This window comes from Lepisosteus platostomus, chromosome 21 (genome assembly GCF_059453375.1).
Source record: "Lepisosteus platostomus isolate fLepPlt1 chromosome 21, fLepPlt1.hap1, whole genome shotgun sequence".
NCBI lineage: Eukaryota > Metazoa > Chordata > Actinopteri > Semionotiformes > Lepisosteidae > Lepisosteus > Lepisosteus platostomus.
The window spans coordinates 17,289,958-17,304,277 of record NC_142631.1 but is presented as its reverse complement, the minus strand read 5'-3'; the positions used below and the strand labels follow the sequence as shown (position 1 = coordinate 17,304,277).

The window sequence follows — 14,320 nt, the reverse complement described above, 5'->3', positions numbered from 1 at the left end:
GTACTGGGGAGAGAGATTAAGAATTTTGAGTCATGTACTGAACACGTTAGACCAGGCTCACTGTGATTCACTAATGGAAATACTGGATCTGTGCTTGGGCACGAACCTGAGGATGGTTTCACTCAGAAATGCCTCTGAGAGACCTGTTTGTAGTTACCTGGCACCTGGGACAGGGGGTTGTTTCAGTTTTCCAGCTGTGCTCTTTGGGCCTGTCCCAGAGTGCAATGCTGTGCCTCCAGTACTCACCCCTGACACGGGACAGTGAGCCCAGGCCCTCGTCACAGCTGCGACAGCCTGCTTCCACACTGAATTCATCCACTGGAGGTGTAGTGGAAGAAGTCTGAACTTAAACCAGACCTGGAGTTTACTTTAGAAGGGACATTTCATCTCTAACCGTCACCTTCCCGATACTTTGGGGTATATCCATCGGAGTTTATTCCTAGCGCGAGCTGTGTGACACCTCGTCCTGGTTGAACACTCTGTCCTTTGTCATGCCCCCCCACCTCCCCCAGTCCTGCTCCCAAGATAAATCTCTGCTGGGAAATTCCTTCATTATCCCGCCCTGCGCTGCCTTATGTTGAGTGAGTTTCTGGTGCCAGGCAAGGCAGATGCGAGGCTGGGAAGGGTGACATGATTCTGCACGTCCTGCCACTGGCTGCTTTGATGGAGGCTGTCTCCTCACACGGGCTGTGAGGCGCAGACTGCTGGAGCAGCTGCATGAACCAGCATCTGGCTGATACCTTCAGCGACCTGACCCCCGATCTTAATCCTGCTAAAAACAGTCACCTGTGGGCACAACCCGTGAATAATTCCAGACGCATCAGGGCTGCCCTCGAACCTGTGATCAGAGGTTTCACATCACCTTTTAACCTGTGACGAACAGAAGAAAAGACTGGCACCACGGCGAGACTGAAGGACATGATGCACAGGCGTTCAAATTTCTAGCATTTCCAGAGTTAAAGAACTCTCCTGTTGCAGGTGTGTTTCACGCATCCTGTTAGTCTCCGTTTCAAGCGCGTTATTTTTCTTCATTTCGCGAAAGGTTCATGTGACCAGTGAGTACGGCGCTTTGAAAAAAACAACTATTTAAAAGTCGTGAGACTTAGTGTTTTATTTTTTTTACCCTATCAGAAGTTGTAAAATAAATCACGATTTGCCGATTTAATGCCATTTTTCTCAGGGGCGCCTAAAAATTTGGACGTGATCCAAGGCTTACTTAGGCTGACTTTCACCAAAAAAATAAAAATCGGGTCTTTTTTAATTATACGAGATCAAAACACACCGCGTTCATGTCCTACCCCTACTGCCTGTGAATGAACATCCCCAAAATCTCACACAGATACACTCGCCCACACCACAATGCAAATTGCTCTTTGATTGACTCCTAATTTGATTTGAAGGCTGTTTTGTTTGGTTTTATTCTGAGTCAATGAGATTAATTTAAGTCACTGATCCTCTGGGTTTAAATCTCCCCATGTTGTGGTTTTGTTTGCCGGGAGCTCAGCGAGACTCTATCCGCACTTCATTAACCCTGAGCCGGGAACAATCTTCAGTAAGTGCCGGGGGATTTAACAGCGGCTTTTCACATGCAAAAATCTCCGCACCTTCCAACAAGAAAGGGGATCATCAGACTTAATCAGCTGCTGCGCATTTCGCAAGAATAACCCTTTTCATTAATATCAAGAGGCTATCATCATCTTCGTCTGAGTCTAAACCTAGAGCCTCGCCATACGTCCCAGCACGTCTAATTGCTCGATTTTTTAAAAAGAAAAACCTGAAATTTTAGCGGCCTTCCAACAAGTCTTCCGGGGCAGGGATATTTAAATGTTGACGCGTATAGTTTACACCGATTCATATTTACGTGCAGGTAACTATTTTCGTCGACAGTCAGGTCTTATTCCCGACATCTTCCGGCCTGCGTTCGGGATTGTCATTCTGGGATGCCACGACGGGAATGCCGGCTAACTGCAGACGCGTTTTATTTTTATTTTAAGTCGCAAGCTCTTTGAAGACGACCCATAATTTCGCGTGGTGCCCCGGCTGGATCCTCGCTGTACCGGGGAGAGCGCACAGGCGCGAACACCAGGTGTTACGCGAAGGATGCGGCGTCAGGGTCAGGGTGATCATCTCCCATTTATCGACTTCCAATTAAAAGCCATTAAAGTCTTTTGTCTAACGTTAGAAACCCCCCCCCTTTTTCTCCACCCCCGTCAGCCCGAACTCCCCGAGCCCCAGGTAGAAAGAGCAGATATTTCGGCGAGTTTAGCCAGGCCGGGCAGCGGAGGGAGGAGGCGAGTTCGCCCGCCCCGCTGACCAGCTGTCCCCTGCGCTGATCCGGGCCGCAGTCAGACTCGCTCGGTCACCAGCTGTTGGAGGCGCTTGGCGGAGACCAGACAGCCCGCACTCCTTTAAAAAAAAAAAAAAAAAGTGGAAACAATCCATTTCCAAATGGGATCATTTAGGGCACTTAAACAATTACACACTTAGAGAGATCCATTAATATTTCATCGGCTTATTGTTTATGGGGAAAAAAAATCGACACAATATAATTTCTGTTTTTAAAAGCGAAGCGTCGATGCCTGCCTTATTCACTAACTGAAGCGGCGTGTCGTTAGTTAAAACGCAATACCGCTGGCGCATTTAGAGCACCAGGTCGCAAATATACTATTACGGAGCGAAAATGTATGTACGTTCATTGATAGGCCGGGGGAGTTCACGTAACTATTCACTTCCGAGCTTCACAGGTTCGGATTAATTACACTGTCGTGTAAAGAGACTTAAATAATTTCAGCTGAAACCTGTAGAAAAAAAACCCCAAGATTAACGAGTACTTTGTCATTTTAACTTAGTTTTTAAACAAAATATTGTATACATTTGTTTTTGCAACGTGTGTTATTTTCTCAGTCAAGTCAACTTTGAGGTGGTGTTCAGCTTTTCTCCTGCCTTGAATCCCAAACAACAAATTCACATATAATAAACCAAGCTGAGACGCATCAAAGTGATCTTTTGTGCACCTGATTATGAAGTCAACGAGTTTTCTTCCCCAGAAACACAACGACGCAATGGTGATAGTAGCATTGCTAAAAATATCAGGTATGTTCGTCAAAATAATGTTTGTAATATGATTAAACAAGCGAATTTCCACCGGTATTAATACCCAGCTGAGTAGTTTGACTTTTTAGAATCGAAATAATTATGCCTGCTTTCTGAAATTTGTGAAACACCGCATATTCCGATGTTTGCCTCAAAGCTTTCGGTAAACTTGCAAGCATTTTCATATAAATTATAAAATTTGAAAGGTTACTGGAATTTAATGTTTTCTTTCCTCTCAAAACCAGGCCCGCTTATTAACTTTTTTTGTCTGACAAATTAAATGAACGCCACTAACCAAATAGTGCAGTAGGTGAAGGGAGTGTTTGACAGAACTATTAAAAATGATTTAAACATTTTCTGCTTCTAAAACAGATTCCGTGTTTCCTAATTCGATTATGCCGAGTTTTTTTAATTCCTGTTTATTATCTTAATTGCACACGGTACGGTGCTTGCTGAATATATTTCTCGGACAAAAAAAAAAAGCTATCGCATTAGTTTAGCTTCCTAAAATATGATGTCGTCTTAAATTGTATTTTATTTTGTTGAGGCAGAAGTTTCGGTTTATTCTAAACCCCTGTGCTCGTTAATTTCAGATTGTTACAATTACTGTTAAACTGGTACTTGCTTGGTTGAACTCTTGTAACTCATTAAGTTGTCATTAAAACAATATATAGTAAGATCTATAAATACGTCTATATGTTTGGGGTTTAAATTATTCATTTCTGCGAAAAAATAGTATTTCTCTTCAATCAAAACCCCTGCGGAACACAATTTTGAGATCTAACCGATAATGGTGTTTCATTCTTTATATTAAGGAATTCTGGTGCTCGGATGCAGCTTTATCCTGCATCGCCCATTGCGGTCCACTCTGAAGCGGACACAAAGTAGACGCTGTGGTTTAAGGGATAGAAAATGCTGTATATATTATTGATGTCGTTAAAGACGGGCAGCCGCCGGTGACAACAGACCTAACTCTTGTCACGTGGTAGCAGCGTTGTTCCAGCTCAGGAAAAGGTTTTTCCAGTCTTGAATTCTTGCCTTATATCACTCACGCACTTGGGTGCGACGCTGGCTTTCCCTGCTGTTCTCTTTACCCAATTCCTGTCCTTATTGCGGCAAGACTAAACTGAACTGGACGACGGAAGTCAGGTGAAAGTCACCTCGCAGCCGGTCGCGGCTGTGCTGAAATTACATGCGCGTTGAAGGCAGAGTTTTAAGGATAGAAAAAAAAATCGTCCAGTGACAATACTGATATGAGACCCTGGAGGTGTCTACCTCCTTCATTTCAGAATTGATGGGAGTGACGCCTTCTATGAGACTCTAAAAACTGAAAAGCGACAATGCGTTCAAGTTGGTTTGTTGAGTTTATATGAGTGGTTTATTTTGTTTGCAAGTATCCTCTGTAAACAACCGCCCATTTTACTGATCCAAGACAGGGGTGACGTTTAACTATTGTGCAGAAGTACGAGTCCATTATATAAGCGTGTTGGTTTAATCACTTTTGCCAAGTGGTCAGAGTGATTATAGCCACTATAGCAGACAAATGCACATATAATTATATATATGTTTGTTAACTCTAAATACAACCCATGAGACAATAGAATGGTTGACATAGATTACAACGTCATCATTTTAAAAATATTTTTTTCTGGGAACCTAGGTTTCACCATTCTCCCCACATTTCAGGTAGGATGATCTGAAGGTATCAGGTTTTTATTGTAAGATACGCGTTGCAATTGTCTCTTCGTGAGTCATTTCAGGCTGTGGAAACGCAATCCCTAATATCCAGGGCAGGAATAGGCGAGCTAACTTCGTCCCAAAACGGGCTCTTAGCAGAAGCGCCCAAGGCCGGTTACCTGTTTTTCCAGTTTCTTTAAATAAATTAGTAAATGGATCATAAATCGGTCTTTTTGTCAGACTGTACGTTAAGCCATTCAACTGTGTTCGTCTGCTCAAAGTTCTCCGTTTTTTTAATCTAAGTTTAAAAAAAACCCCATTCAAATACACGCCGTTTCCGTTTGTAAGAATTTTTATTTGTACATTTAAAAAAGTAATTCTCTTTAATTCCAAATTTCCCCCCTTTCTGGCATGAACTGCACGACCGGAGCAAGAAAAAAAAAAATAAGGAGCTGGTCGGAAGAGGGGAAGCGGAAAGTAAAAATATCCAGAAATACGAGAACCACTTCACAATATGAGCCGTTTCACAAATAAATAATTTAAATATACATTTTCACCAAAAAGAGTACTTACAATGTTGCTACACAGTTTTCACATTAAATAAAAACTGCGCTATTTACCTCCAGTGCAAAGACCCTTAACGTTTTAATAAGAGACGACATTCTGTTCGAGTCCTTTAGATGCAATAGATCGTAACACCCAGCTCTTCAGTTCAAGACGGCCTCCTTCAGTCTCCAGCTCGGTGGGCTGTTATTTTAAAGGGACAACATAAGAAATACTGCTTATATTAGCTGGTGACTTTCTACATGATCGCTGCTGTCAATAATAATAATTAATAATAATAACAATAATAATAATTAATAATAATAAATAATAGAACAGATGTGAATTTCCTATTCAATTGAACCACAAATGCACAATGCAACTGGTAAGTTTATGTGCTTATACCAACAGGCTGATGTTAGAAAACAGCTAAAATATCTTGATTCTCTCGGGGGGTTCACAATTCATTCTGAAGCAAAATAACTATTTGGGTTAAAACATTTTTTAAAAAATAGATGGGAAAAAAATATGTTTTAAAACTACTTTAGGGCGTAGATGTCTGATTTAAAGAGGAAACGTGACCCCATGCAGTAGGCTATATGAAGTCATCTTAACTGATATACATTCAGTTCAATTAAAACTGAACTACGCTACAACTGTAAATACAGAAGGCATTCTGGCCTAATTGTGCACGTTATGAAGACATAGAAATGGCCAAATTAATTTTAAATTAAGTATAAATGACTCAATAAACAGTAAGCAATGTCGATAATATATTAATCTCATTACAATTATAAATGCTACAAAATCCATATAAAATGTAATACTCAAACGATGTACCTACGCGATTCCTAAACTGAAATGCAATTATTTTATTTTAACTTCGGTCATTTGGTCACGATGATTTATACGATTATTTCTAGTATATGATATCAACCCAACACTGTATTTTATTTTTAACAGAGCAAGAGCGTATTCGGGTACGACCTTCTAATGAACATTGTAGGGTCCTAACTCTATATCCTAGTTGTCTTTTAAGATGGCAGGTGTAGTGAAGGCTCTCAAACTGAGCTACAAAGTCGTGTCGAAATCCTGAATAACAGGTTGTGAAAATAAGAATACTTAAGTGTAACCAAAATTATTATTATTATTATTATTATTATTATTGTTGTTGTTGTTGTTGTTTATTAGCCGGTTAGTTGTCATCACGTCATGTAACTTAAAGCCTAAAATGGAAATCCTCACCATGATTTAGCTGGTAGTTATGTTACCAGTGCAGAAGGCTGTCGTTTAGCGTGGAAAATATTTTAAACGCTGTAAAAACAGAACTCGTTTCAACTGTAAATGTAGCCCCCCCCCCATAAGATGTATTTGTTTTTTAAAAAAACAAACAAACTCATTTTAAAAAATAAATAAATAACGAGGCGACCTTAACTCTTTACATGAGCCTAGAGTCTAGGAGGATTTACAGCTTGCGTGGCGGGAGATCCGACAGTTCGTGTCCATTTCGGTGCGGCCCGTGTTAATCGCGGTCTCGCTCGTTTTGCTCTGGTCCGGTTCGGAGCCGCCGGTGCTGGACGAGCCCGCCGGGCCCCGCTCACCGCGGCTGCGTGGCCCGGGGCAGCACTCCGGAGAGAGGGGGCAGCGCCGGCGGCGGCTCGCTGCCTCCTTGCAGGCCGTGGAGGAGAATCCGGGGGACCAGGGGTCGCTGCAGGGCCGGCGGCGGCGCGGAGGGGCCCCGGTAGAGGTACAGTGCGGCCCCGGGGTCGAGGTTGGAGACCAGGCTTTGCGGGTAGAAGTAGGGCGAAGGGAACATCCTCTGTAGGGCCGAGTAATTCCCGGCTTCCGCTAGCAGTTCGAGTCCCACTGCTGTCTGCCTCTTCCATTTTGTCCTTTTCCCAGGAGCAGGGAAAAAAAAAAACACAACGTAAAAAAAAAAAGTTACTAAATGTTTTTTTTTAAAATTTATTTATACACGACATAAACATGTATTTCTTCACCAGTACATAGACAATAACCCGATGAGAAGGTGGATGTTTAACTACCCGCAGCCGCGTGAAATCTACGGTTCAAAATGCGTCCAGTAAAACCGCTCAATAATTCACGGTTTCGAGAATTACACCCCAGACCAGCAGGACTGAGCTCGTTTGACGTTTTCGTTTACACGTTGCGCGGTTTGGCGTTTGAATCTGTGAAGACTGTCCCTAAATTCAATGGCTCTCTCAGCCGAGGAAGCCTTCTTGTTGACATCTTCCTGTTTTTGAACTGCTTCCCAGACTGCACTCGCACCATCGTCTTGTGTCTCTTCCAAATACTGAGCCAAATACTGAGGGTTGTTCAAAATTTTCAATAATTAATCGATTTTGTAGGGGGTCCTTCCTTTGCACTGAACCCAGGTGCACTCAACGAGCGAAATCTAATTCTTCTGCATAATAACTTGAATTAATGTGCATTAAGAACTTCGGTTTCATTTTGGTGTTAGAACTTAAATCGAAATAATTTGTGGTAAGGAGAAAGGGTTGGTTCATAACACAAGAATGAGTCATTAAGCATGATAAAAACTTCAGACCAGATTGCAATCATTTATAAACCTGTAATAAAGTACTTTCAGTCTGTAGGTTCTAAGCACGCCGGTACTGTTGATTAGACCTTCTGAAAGTGTTGAGGCTTTTGAAAGGATAGCCCAGTATTAAACGGTGAGAAAGTGACGGTATCTCTTCCAAAGAGTTTGTTCCTATGGTTTATTTAATAAAACTATAGCCACATTCTCGTTCTTTATTCATATCAAGTGTTTCTCCTCTTGTCAGATAATCCCAGACAGTTGAAAGCCATTCTCACAGGTAAATAATTCATAATTATAATAATTGTGTAATTACAGTACGGAGACTGAATTATTCATGCGCTACGCAGTAATTTGTATTTATTATTCATGCTGAAATGTGTTATGCTTTTATATTTATTTCATGTCGTTTTGCTACATTAATGTTACAGCCGTTTAATCAGATAAATATAGTTTTAGTAGGTGAATCTGTTTTTGAAATTATTTATATTTTCGGGGAAACGTAAATTTAGCGCGATGCGGTAGACTTGCCGTCAAGAGTCTGCAAAAGCAGAGCTGTTTCTCGAGGTGTTTTGGGATAGGACATCGTATTTTAAGGTTTCGGATTGTTGCCGTAAGCAGATAACATGTTTGACGGCGACTGCTGTGTGATATGAAATGGTATTGTAGGAGTTTGGATTGTTACCGTAGGTAGGTAACATTTGTGACAGTGACTGGCTGTGAAATTGTCATTGTTTCTTGGACAGACGCCGCCTTGTCCTCGCTTTCCTGTAGGATAATGCAAAAGCAGTTGGCGGAGGGGGCCACCTGTAAACGAAATATTGGAAAACAGAAGCGTTTGCGCGATTAAAACAGTTCTCACCGCTAGCTTAACGTGTTTTAATTAATGACCTCTGAGCGGTAGCGGTTACCATGTTGAACACACAGCGCCTCTCGCCTGTCCTCACACGCACGTTTCGTCCTGCTGTCCGTTTTACAGCTGTCGTCAGTGTGTGCCCTCCTGCTGGGATCTATTCGTATTGTTGTGGTATTACGCCCACAGATAGGTATGTATATATAGGCTGTGAAACTGACGGATAATTTCAAATTGAAAATAAGAGTTGGAGTAAATCATAAGACTTATTGAAGTGCAGACTCGGCGCTGTGAAGCGGTCCAGGACAGCTTTTCAATGGCTTCTTGTTGTTTCAAATTACCCAGTTAGTGCGGGCCGTGCAAACTGGCAGCCGTCAAAGAGGAGGACAACTTTCTTCGACAGCTGTGCTGAGGCGATGGTTTGAGGCACCAGACGCAAACGCTTTACGGAAAGATATCTGTGGCAAACGCTCGCAGGAAAAGAACCTGTTTAACTGTCCCGAAGCACGGAGAGGGTTTCATCTTGCGGTCGTGTAAGAGTTATTGTCCCTTTTATGAGCCGAGGGCCTCCCTTCGCACGACAGTCAGTTGGTGTCGACTGGATTGCGAATTGAAACGGCTCATGATCTGCATACACACTCATTTATTCATCTTTCAGGGGTTAGGTAATCACGCAACAGTGTCATAGTTATATGCGTTAAAGTGTAAAGTCAATTCAAAAGTAAATATCCAAGGTTAAATGTCCTATTATAATAACAGATTAAATTCTTTATTACTGTAAGTTATCGTGGCTTCTTTGGCCTTGAGCGTCTCTACTTTCATAATATTCTAATAAAACGCATATCTTGAGTTTGTGCTTTTACAGTCTCGAGTTCCCCCTTGCCTGTCGGGGGCGATTACGTCACTTGAGGTCCTTAGTAAATGTCCCGGATGCTCAGACCTGCAGGTCCGTCAATTAATGACCGAGATCTAAAAGGTGAAGGTATAAAAACATTTCGTCCTAAATCTTACTCGCTCCAGGTATTAATTATCAATCGACATTTGTACCGCTTGCACGCTTTTCGGTAAATATGGGCGCACGCCTTCAGATTGTTCTTCTTAGCAGCAGCGATCATACGAGAATGAACGAAGGCAAGGTCTCTCATTTCGTTCGCCGTTTCTAAAATAAGTAAATATTTCCTTTAGAGATATTAGAATCTGTTCACACGTGCAAGCCAGAGCGTGTAACCTTTCTAATAAGGAAAATAAAAACATTTCTCCTTTTACTAAAATATTTTAGTGACATGAATGTTCCCCTAGGCGTCCTTTAGGCGTCCAAATTCGTCATGTAGGACTCTGATTGTAGGTCCATGACCGAATAAACCTGAAGTGGCCAGTTCTAGCACTGCTACCTTATCAACGCACAGTTGATGTGAACTGAGGTAGCACTGCGTGGGACCCTCAGGGCTCCCTGTTGAAAGAAGGGCCGTCCAAGAGCCGTCGCTCTCCTGCTTCATCGTCGGCGCCTCGGTCGTTGTCCGTGGAGGTCTGTCGGCTGTAGGGGCTAAGCCGTGTCAGGGCGCTCCTTACCTCCTGTTCTGGTACCAGGTTTTGACCTGGGTGTCGGTGAGGTTCAGCGACGCCGCCAGCTCCATGCGGTCTTGCACGCTGAGGTACTTCTGGCGCTCGAAGCTGCGCTCCAGCTGGGCCAGCTGGTGGTCGGTGAAGGCGGTCCGGGCCTTCCGGGGCTTCTTGAGCCGGACGGGCGGGCTGTCCCGGCTGCTGCTGATCTCCCTGTCGCCTTCCTCCTTCACTGCGGGCACACAAGAGGGACAGGCTTCGCAAGGGCTGGAGGAAACAAGTCGCTTTCAAACCGCAGATCCGGTAGACTTCCGAACAGCTAAATTGTAAGCCTGAAATAACCATCTCGCCCGGAGCCGTGTCATATTTTACGTGAAGTACGATTATTGCAAGAGCCAGGGACTTGTTTGTGCGCGTAATTTGGGTAGCCCGTGTGATCAAGTGTCATTTGCAGCCATAACTTAATTAAAACTATCAACACAAAGAATTGCGTTTCATTTGGGGAAAAAAAATAGTTTGCTTTTATTGACATTCTAAAAAACAGATAATCCAATCTATTAAAAATAAATGAATAGATAAAAGAAAAACTTTTAAAAGTGCACTGCATTGACAAATATTGATTTTGCTTCCAGATCACGCCGTCAACTAACCCACGAGGAGGTGAACTTGTTGTAACAGTTACTGCAATAGGTAGTTTCATGATTGCCAAACCGATCCGATGTGTAGATTGTTTTTAAAAAAATAATCAGAGGGTAGAGACATTTAATTAAACTAATCTCATAAAGCTTTAAAATGTCAAATTCGTTGCCTGATTAAATGCAGAGTTAGTCGGAAAATATAGAATAAAAATAATCTAGGATATAAAATAAGAAATATTTACTGTGTATTTGCTACGCGATGTTGAATAAATGTGTAACCTTGCGCTTTTGCGAATATCAAGGGCAATTTTTAGAATATTTGTTCTCAATCCATTGGTTGAGTATTTGACATGAATCCAATTTGATACGGAGCAGTGGAACTGACATACGGCGCTATAGTACACATTCCCTTCCTTTTTAATCCGAAAACCTTTGCTCCTTGTTTCTCTTTGCTGTTTTTTTTTGGGGGGGAAGAAAAGTGACGCGTGAGGGCGAGTGAGTTTGAATGCGAGTTGATTCGTCTCTCAAGGAGCACAATAATCCGGTTAATTGAGCCACGAGGGATAGAAACCTTTCAAGCACGACTGGAGAAACTTCAGAGGGCCGGGAGTGAGAACCAGGTTAGGAGAGGGCCAGCCCTCCGTGTTACAAATCTGATTAGCAGAGGGACAAATTGCACCAAATCCCTGAAATATCAGGCAGCAGAATCCGTGAAATCAAAGCCCCCCACACTTCTGGTACAAGGGTTTAATGTTGAATCTGCTTCAGAGATACTAGATGCAATCTGTCCTGAAGCGCACACATGCAATTCAGAGCATGCGTCTTTGAAATGGGATGAATACATGTTTGTTTCGTATCACTTCAATATTTTCCTTCGATTGACGTTCCCCTAGGTGCCTTTTACGTGTCCAAAAGGGTGACATTAGGACTGCGATTTTAGGTTAATTACAAAAAACCCTGAAATGAGACTGTCGTCTTTAATTGTAGTATTATTGTCATCTCAGCCCACTTAGTAATAGTGATGGTGGTAGTAATATTTTAACTAAATCCAAGCGTGCTCTATAAATGCACTTGACATTTCGTCTGGGTTTTCTTTCTCTCGTAAATTTCATGCCAAATGATTTGATCAACAGGAGGCGTTTTTTTTTTCCACCGACGCTATTGTTTCCCTATCCTTTTACAGTTTCACACTGCTGCCTCATTAAATTGTCAATGAAGATGACAAGTTTCCACGTCTTGATTTTTGGAAGATTAGAAAAAAAACCCAGACACTTCTAATGCGAAGGCGCGTCTCCCGAGGCCAGCCTGTCGTTGCGCCCCGACTTCCTCCCGGTTCCAAACATCAACAGATGATTTTCAGAGACCGTTTGATGATACAAATGAACCTATTTAAAACCGATCGACTCCCTTCTAGCCCCATTTATTATTTTCAATCGACTTCTAGGTAACAAAAGCAACAGTTAATGCCATGAAAAACCAAACCCCTTTTTTTTCCGCCTCTGAGCATATCGACTCATTGTTAACAAAAACAATCTCATTTTCTTTACCAGGGCATCAAATTCGTTCTCAACTGAATTTTGTTAAATGAATTCATATTTTCCAAGTTAATTGATGGAGGCGATAGTCATAAACATTTAAGTTACGCACGATATACAGAACATTAGGGTCTTGTACCCGTTTTAAAGCCGATAATGGAAATATCGTGAGAGAATAATAGTTATCTTCAAAATACGTACGGAATCGCGAAATCTAAAGATGTATTTGTAAACCTGCCTGGTAGTTTTTGTCTTTTTTTCTGACTATGGGTTACGCTTGTCATGTTGCTTAAATACCCGTTTCTAAGAAAACGGATTCGGAGGTCACGATTCCAAAACTTATTCAAACTCTTTGTCGCCAAAGCCCGTTTCCTTTCTTTGTTGTGGTTTTTCATACTACTAAGGGTGGCTAGAAATTATAGTTTTTTTATGGGTCAAGAAATCGTTTTGCTCGGAGCTGTCTGACAATATTCCTCGATTTGAAAACATCTCTGTGTCTCTTCACATCTACACCCACACACTTTTTACATTTATGGTCGGAAACGAACAATTACAATCGCCGACATCGAAATGCTCGCATTTATTATCAAAAGTAATCTTACTCGTTTTGCTGTCATTTCCCCTCTATTAAAAAAAAAATATGAATCAACTACGCAGCAGAGTACTGAAATAATGAAACCCGCCGGACTGACAGCCGTTAAAAAATAAAACTTTTAACAAACCAATCTGTTCCATCGGAAACGCGATGGCGGAAACGCCGGGGGTGCTCATCAAGGACAGAACTCGCATTTTTGGCCGTGCATTTTTACCTTTGTACTCGGTGTCCGACGAAGAGTTGCTGTGAATTTTGTCCACCTTGTCCATGAAGTCGTCCGCGATTTTGGCCGACAGCCGCCCCGCCTCCGGGGCCGGCGCGGCGCTGCTGGAGTAGGGCGCGCAGGCGGCCAGCGGCTTGCAGTCCGCCAGGATGTCCCTGATGAGGAAGGAGGACGTGACTGTCCGCGGCTGGGGGGCAGCCGACATCTGGGCGCGCTGGAGGTGCGAGTCCAGCCCCAGAGCGTGTCCCGGCCTCTGCACAGCCTCCTCCAGGCACTCCCGCCTCGGGGAAGGAGGAGACGAGCAGCCGCTGCCGAGGTCGGACCGCGGGCTGAGCTCCAGCGGGGACCTGCATTCCCCCATCAAGCTGTCCCCTTTGGAAAGCATTGGACTCCCGGGCCTGTGAGACAGTAAGGAGTCGATTCCGAAACTGGGGCCGTTGGTAGTCGCGTCCATTGTCGACCAGAGCTGCTCTTCTGGGTTTTTGTTAAACTACCATTTGGACTGCGGGGAACTTCGGTTCGAAGTGCGGGCAGCCCAGGCGCGGCGAGAGTCTCAACTATCCAGCCGGGAAATCCCTCCCCGCAAACCACAGAGACGAGAATATTCCTCTGCTTTCCTTCCGAATATCCCCCTCAAAATAGGTTGCAAAGTTTTAAATTAACATTCAAAAAAAAAAAAAGCTCCGGCCCTTCCGTGATGGTGGTAGCTTGAAATCAATGCTGCGTTTAACACTTGTTTAAGTATTATTTAAAAATCGATAGAGCTTGGAAACGTTTTTCAGTTGTAATTGATTTTTTTATTTCAATCCCAGAGCAAGGTTACTCGGAGGCAGCAGCAACAACAACAACAACAACAATAACAAAAAAAGAGTTTGTTTCTTCTTTTTTTCCGGCTTTTAATGGCTACTGGAAGCTGGAACGTGTCTGGAAGGGAGCGGCGCGGTCTCACTCGGGCTGCCAGGCGCTGCCGGTTTCAGCACCACGGACAGGCGCCGGCGGGTCAAGTCAGTGGGAATTCAGGAAGCGGCGGATCGCTGAAAAAT

The 14,320-nt window shown here is 43.0% G+C and overlaps 2 protein-coding genes across 2 annotated transcripts in view; both read right to left on the bottom strand.

Moving 5' to 3' along the window:
- Window positions 1–5,104: 5,104 nt before the first annotated feature.
- Window positions 5,105–13,911, bottom strand: barhl1a (BarH like homeobox 1a). Its single transcript, XM_088614768.1, has 3 exons — window positions 13,269–13,911; window positions 10,296–10,518; window positions 5,105–7,205 (listed from the first exon to the last, which is right to left on the bottom strand). Exons 1-3 carry the CDS (start codon window positions 13,729–13,731, stop codon window positions 6,911–6,913), a joined length of 981 nt encoding a protein of 326 aa, XP_088470894.1. The 5' UTR covers window positions 13,732–13,911; the 3' UTR covers window positions 5,105–6,910.
- Window positions 13,912–14,051: 140 nt separating this feature from the next.
- The window catches only part of cfap77 (cilia and flagella associated protein 77), a 39,303-nt gene continuing 39,034 nt past the window's right edge, over window positions 14,052–14,320 (bottom strand). Inside the window, exon 7 of the mRNA XM_088614772.1 lies at window positions 14,052–14,311. Within this exon, the coding sequence (XP_088470898.1) occupies window positions 14,294–14,311 (18 nt within the window). The 3' untranslated portion in view covers window positions 14,052–14,293. The remainder of the gene's footprint in view (window positions 14,312–14,320) is intronic.

Coding starts and splice junctions, on each gene's coding strand:
- barhl1a (XM_088614768.1), bottom strand. CDS start 13,731: ATGGACGCGACTACCAACGGCCCCAGTTTCGGAATCGACTCCTTACTG. Junction 10,519..13,268: donor GTCGGACACCGAGTACAAAG/GTAAAAATGCAC, acceptor GTGTGCCCGCAG/TGAAGGAGGAAGGCGACAGG. Junction 7,206..10,295: donor ACCTGGTACCAGAACAGGAG/GTAAGGAGCGCC, acceptor TCCTGGGAAAAG/GACAAAATGGAAGAGGCAGA.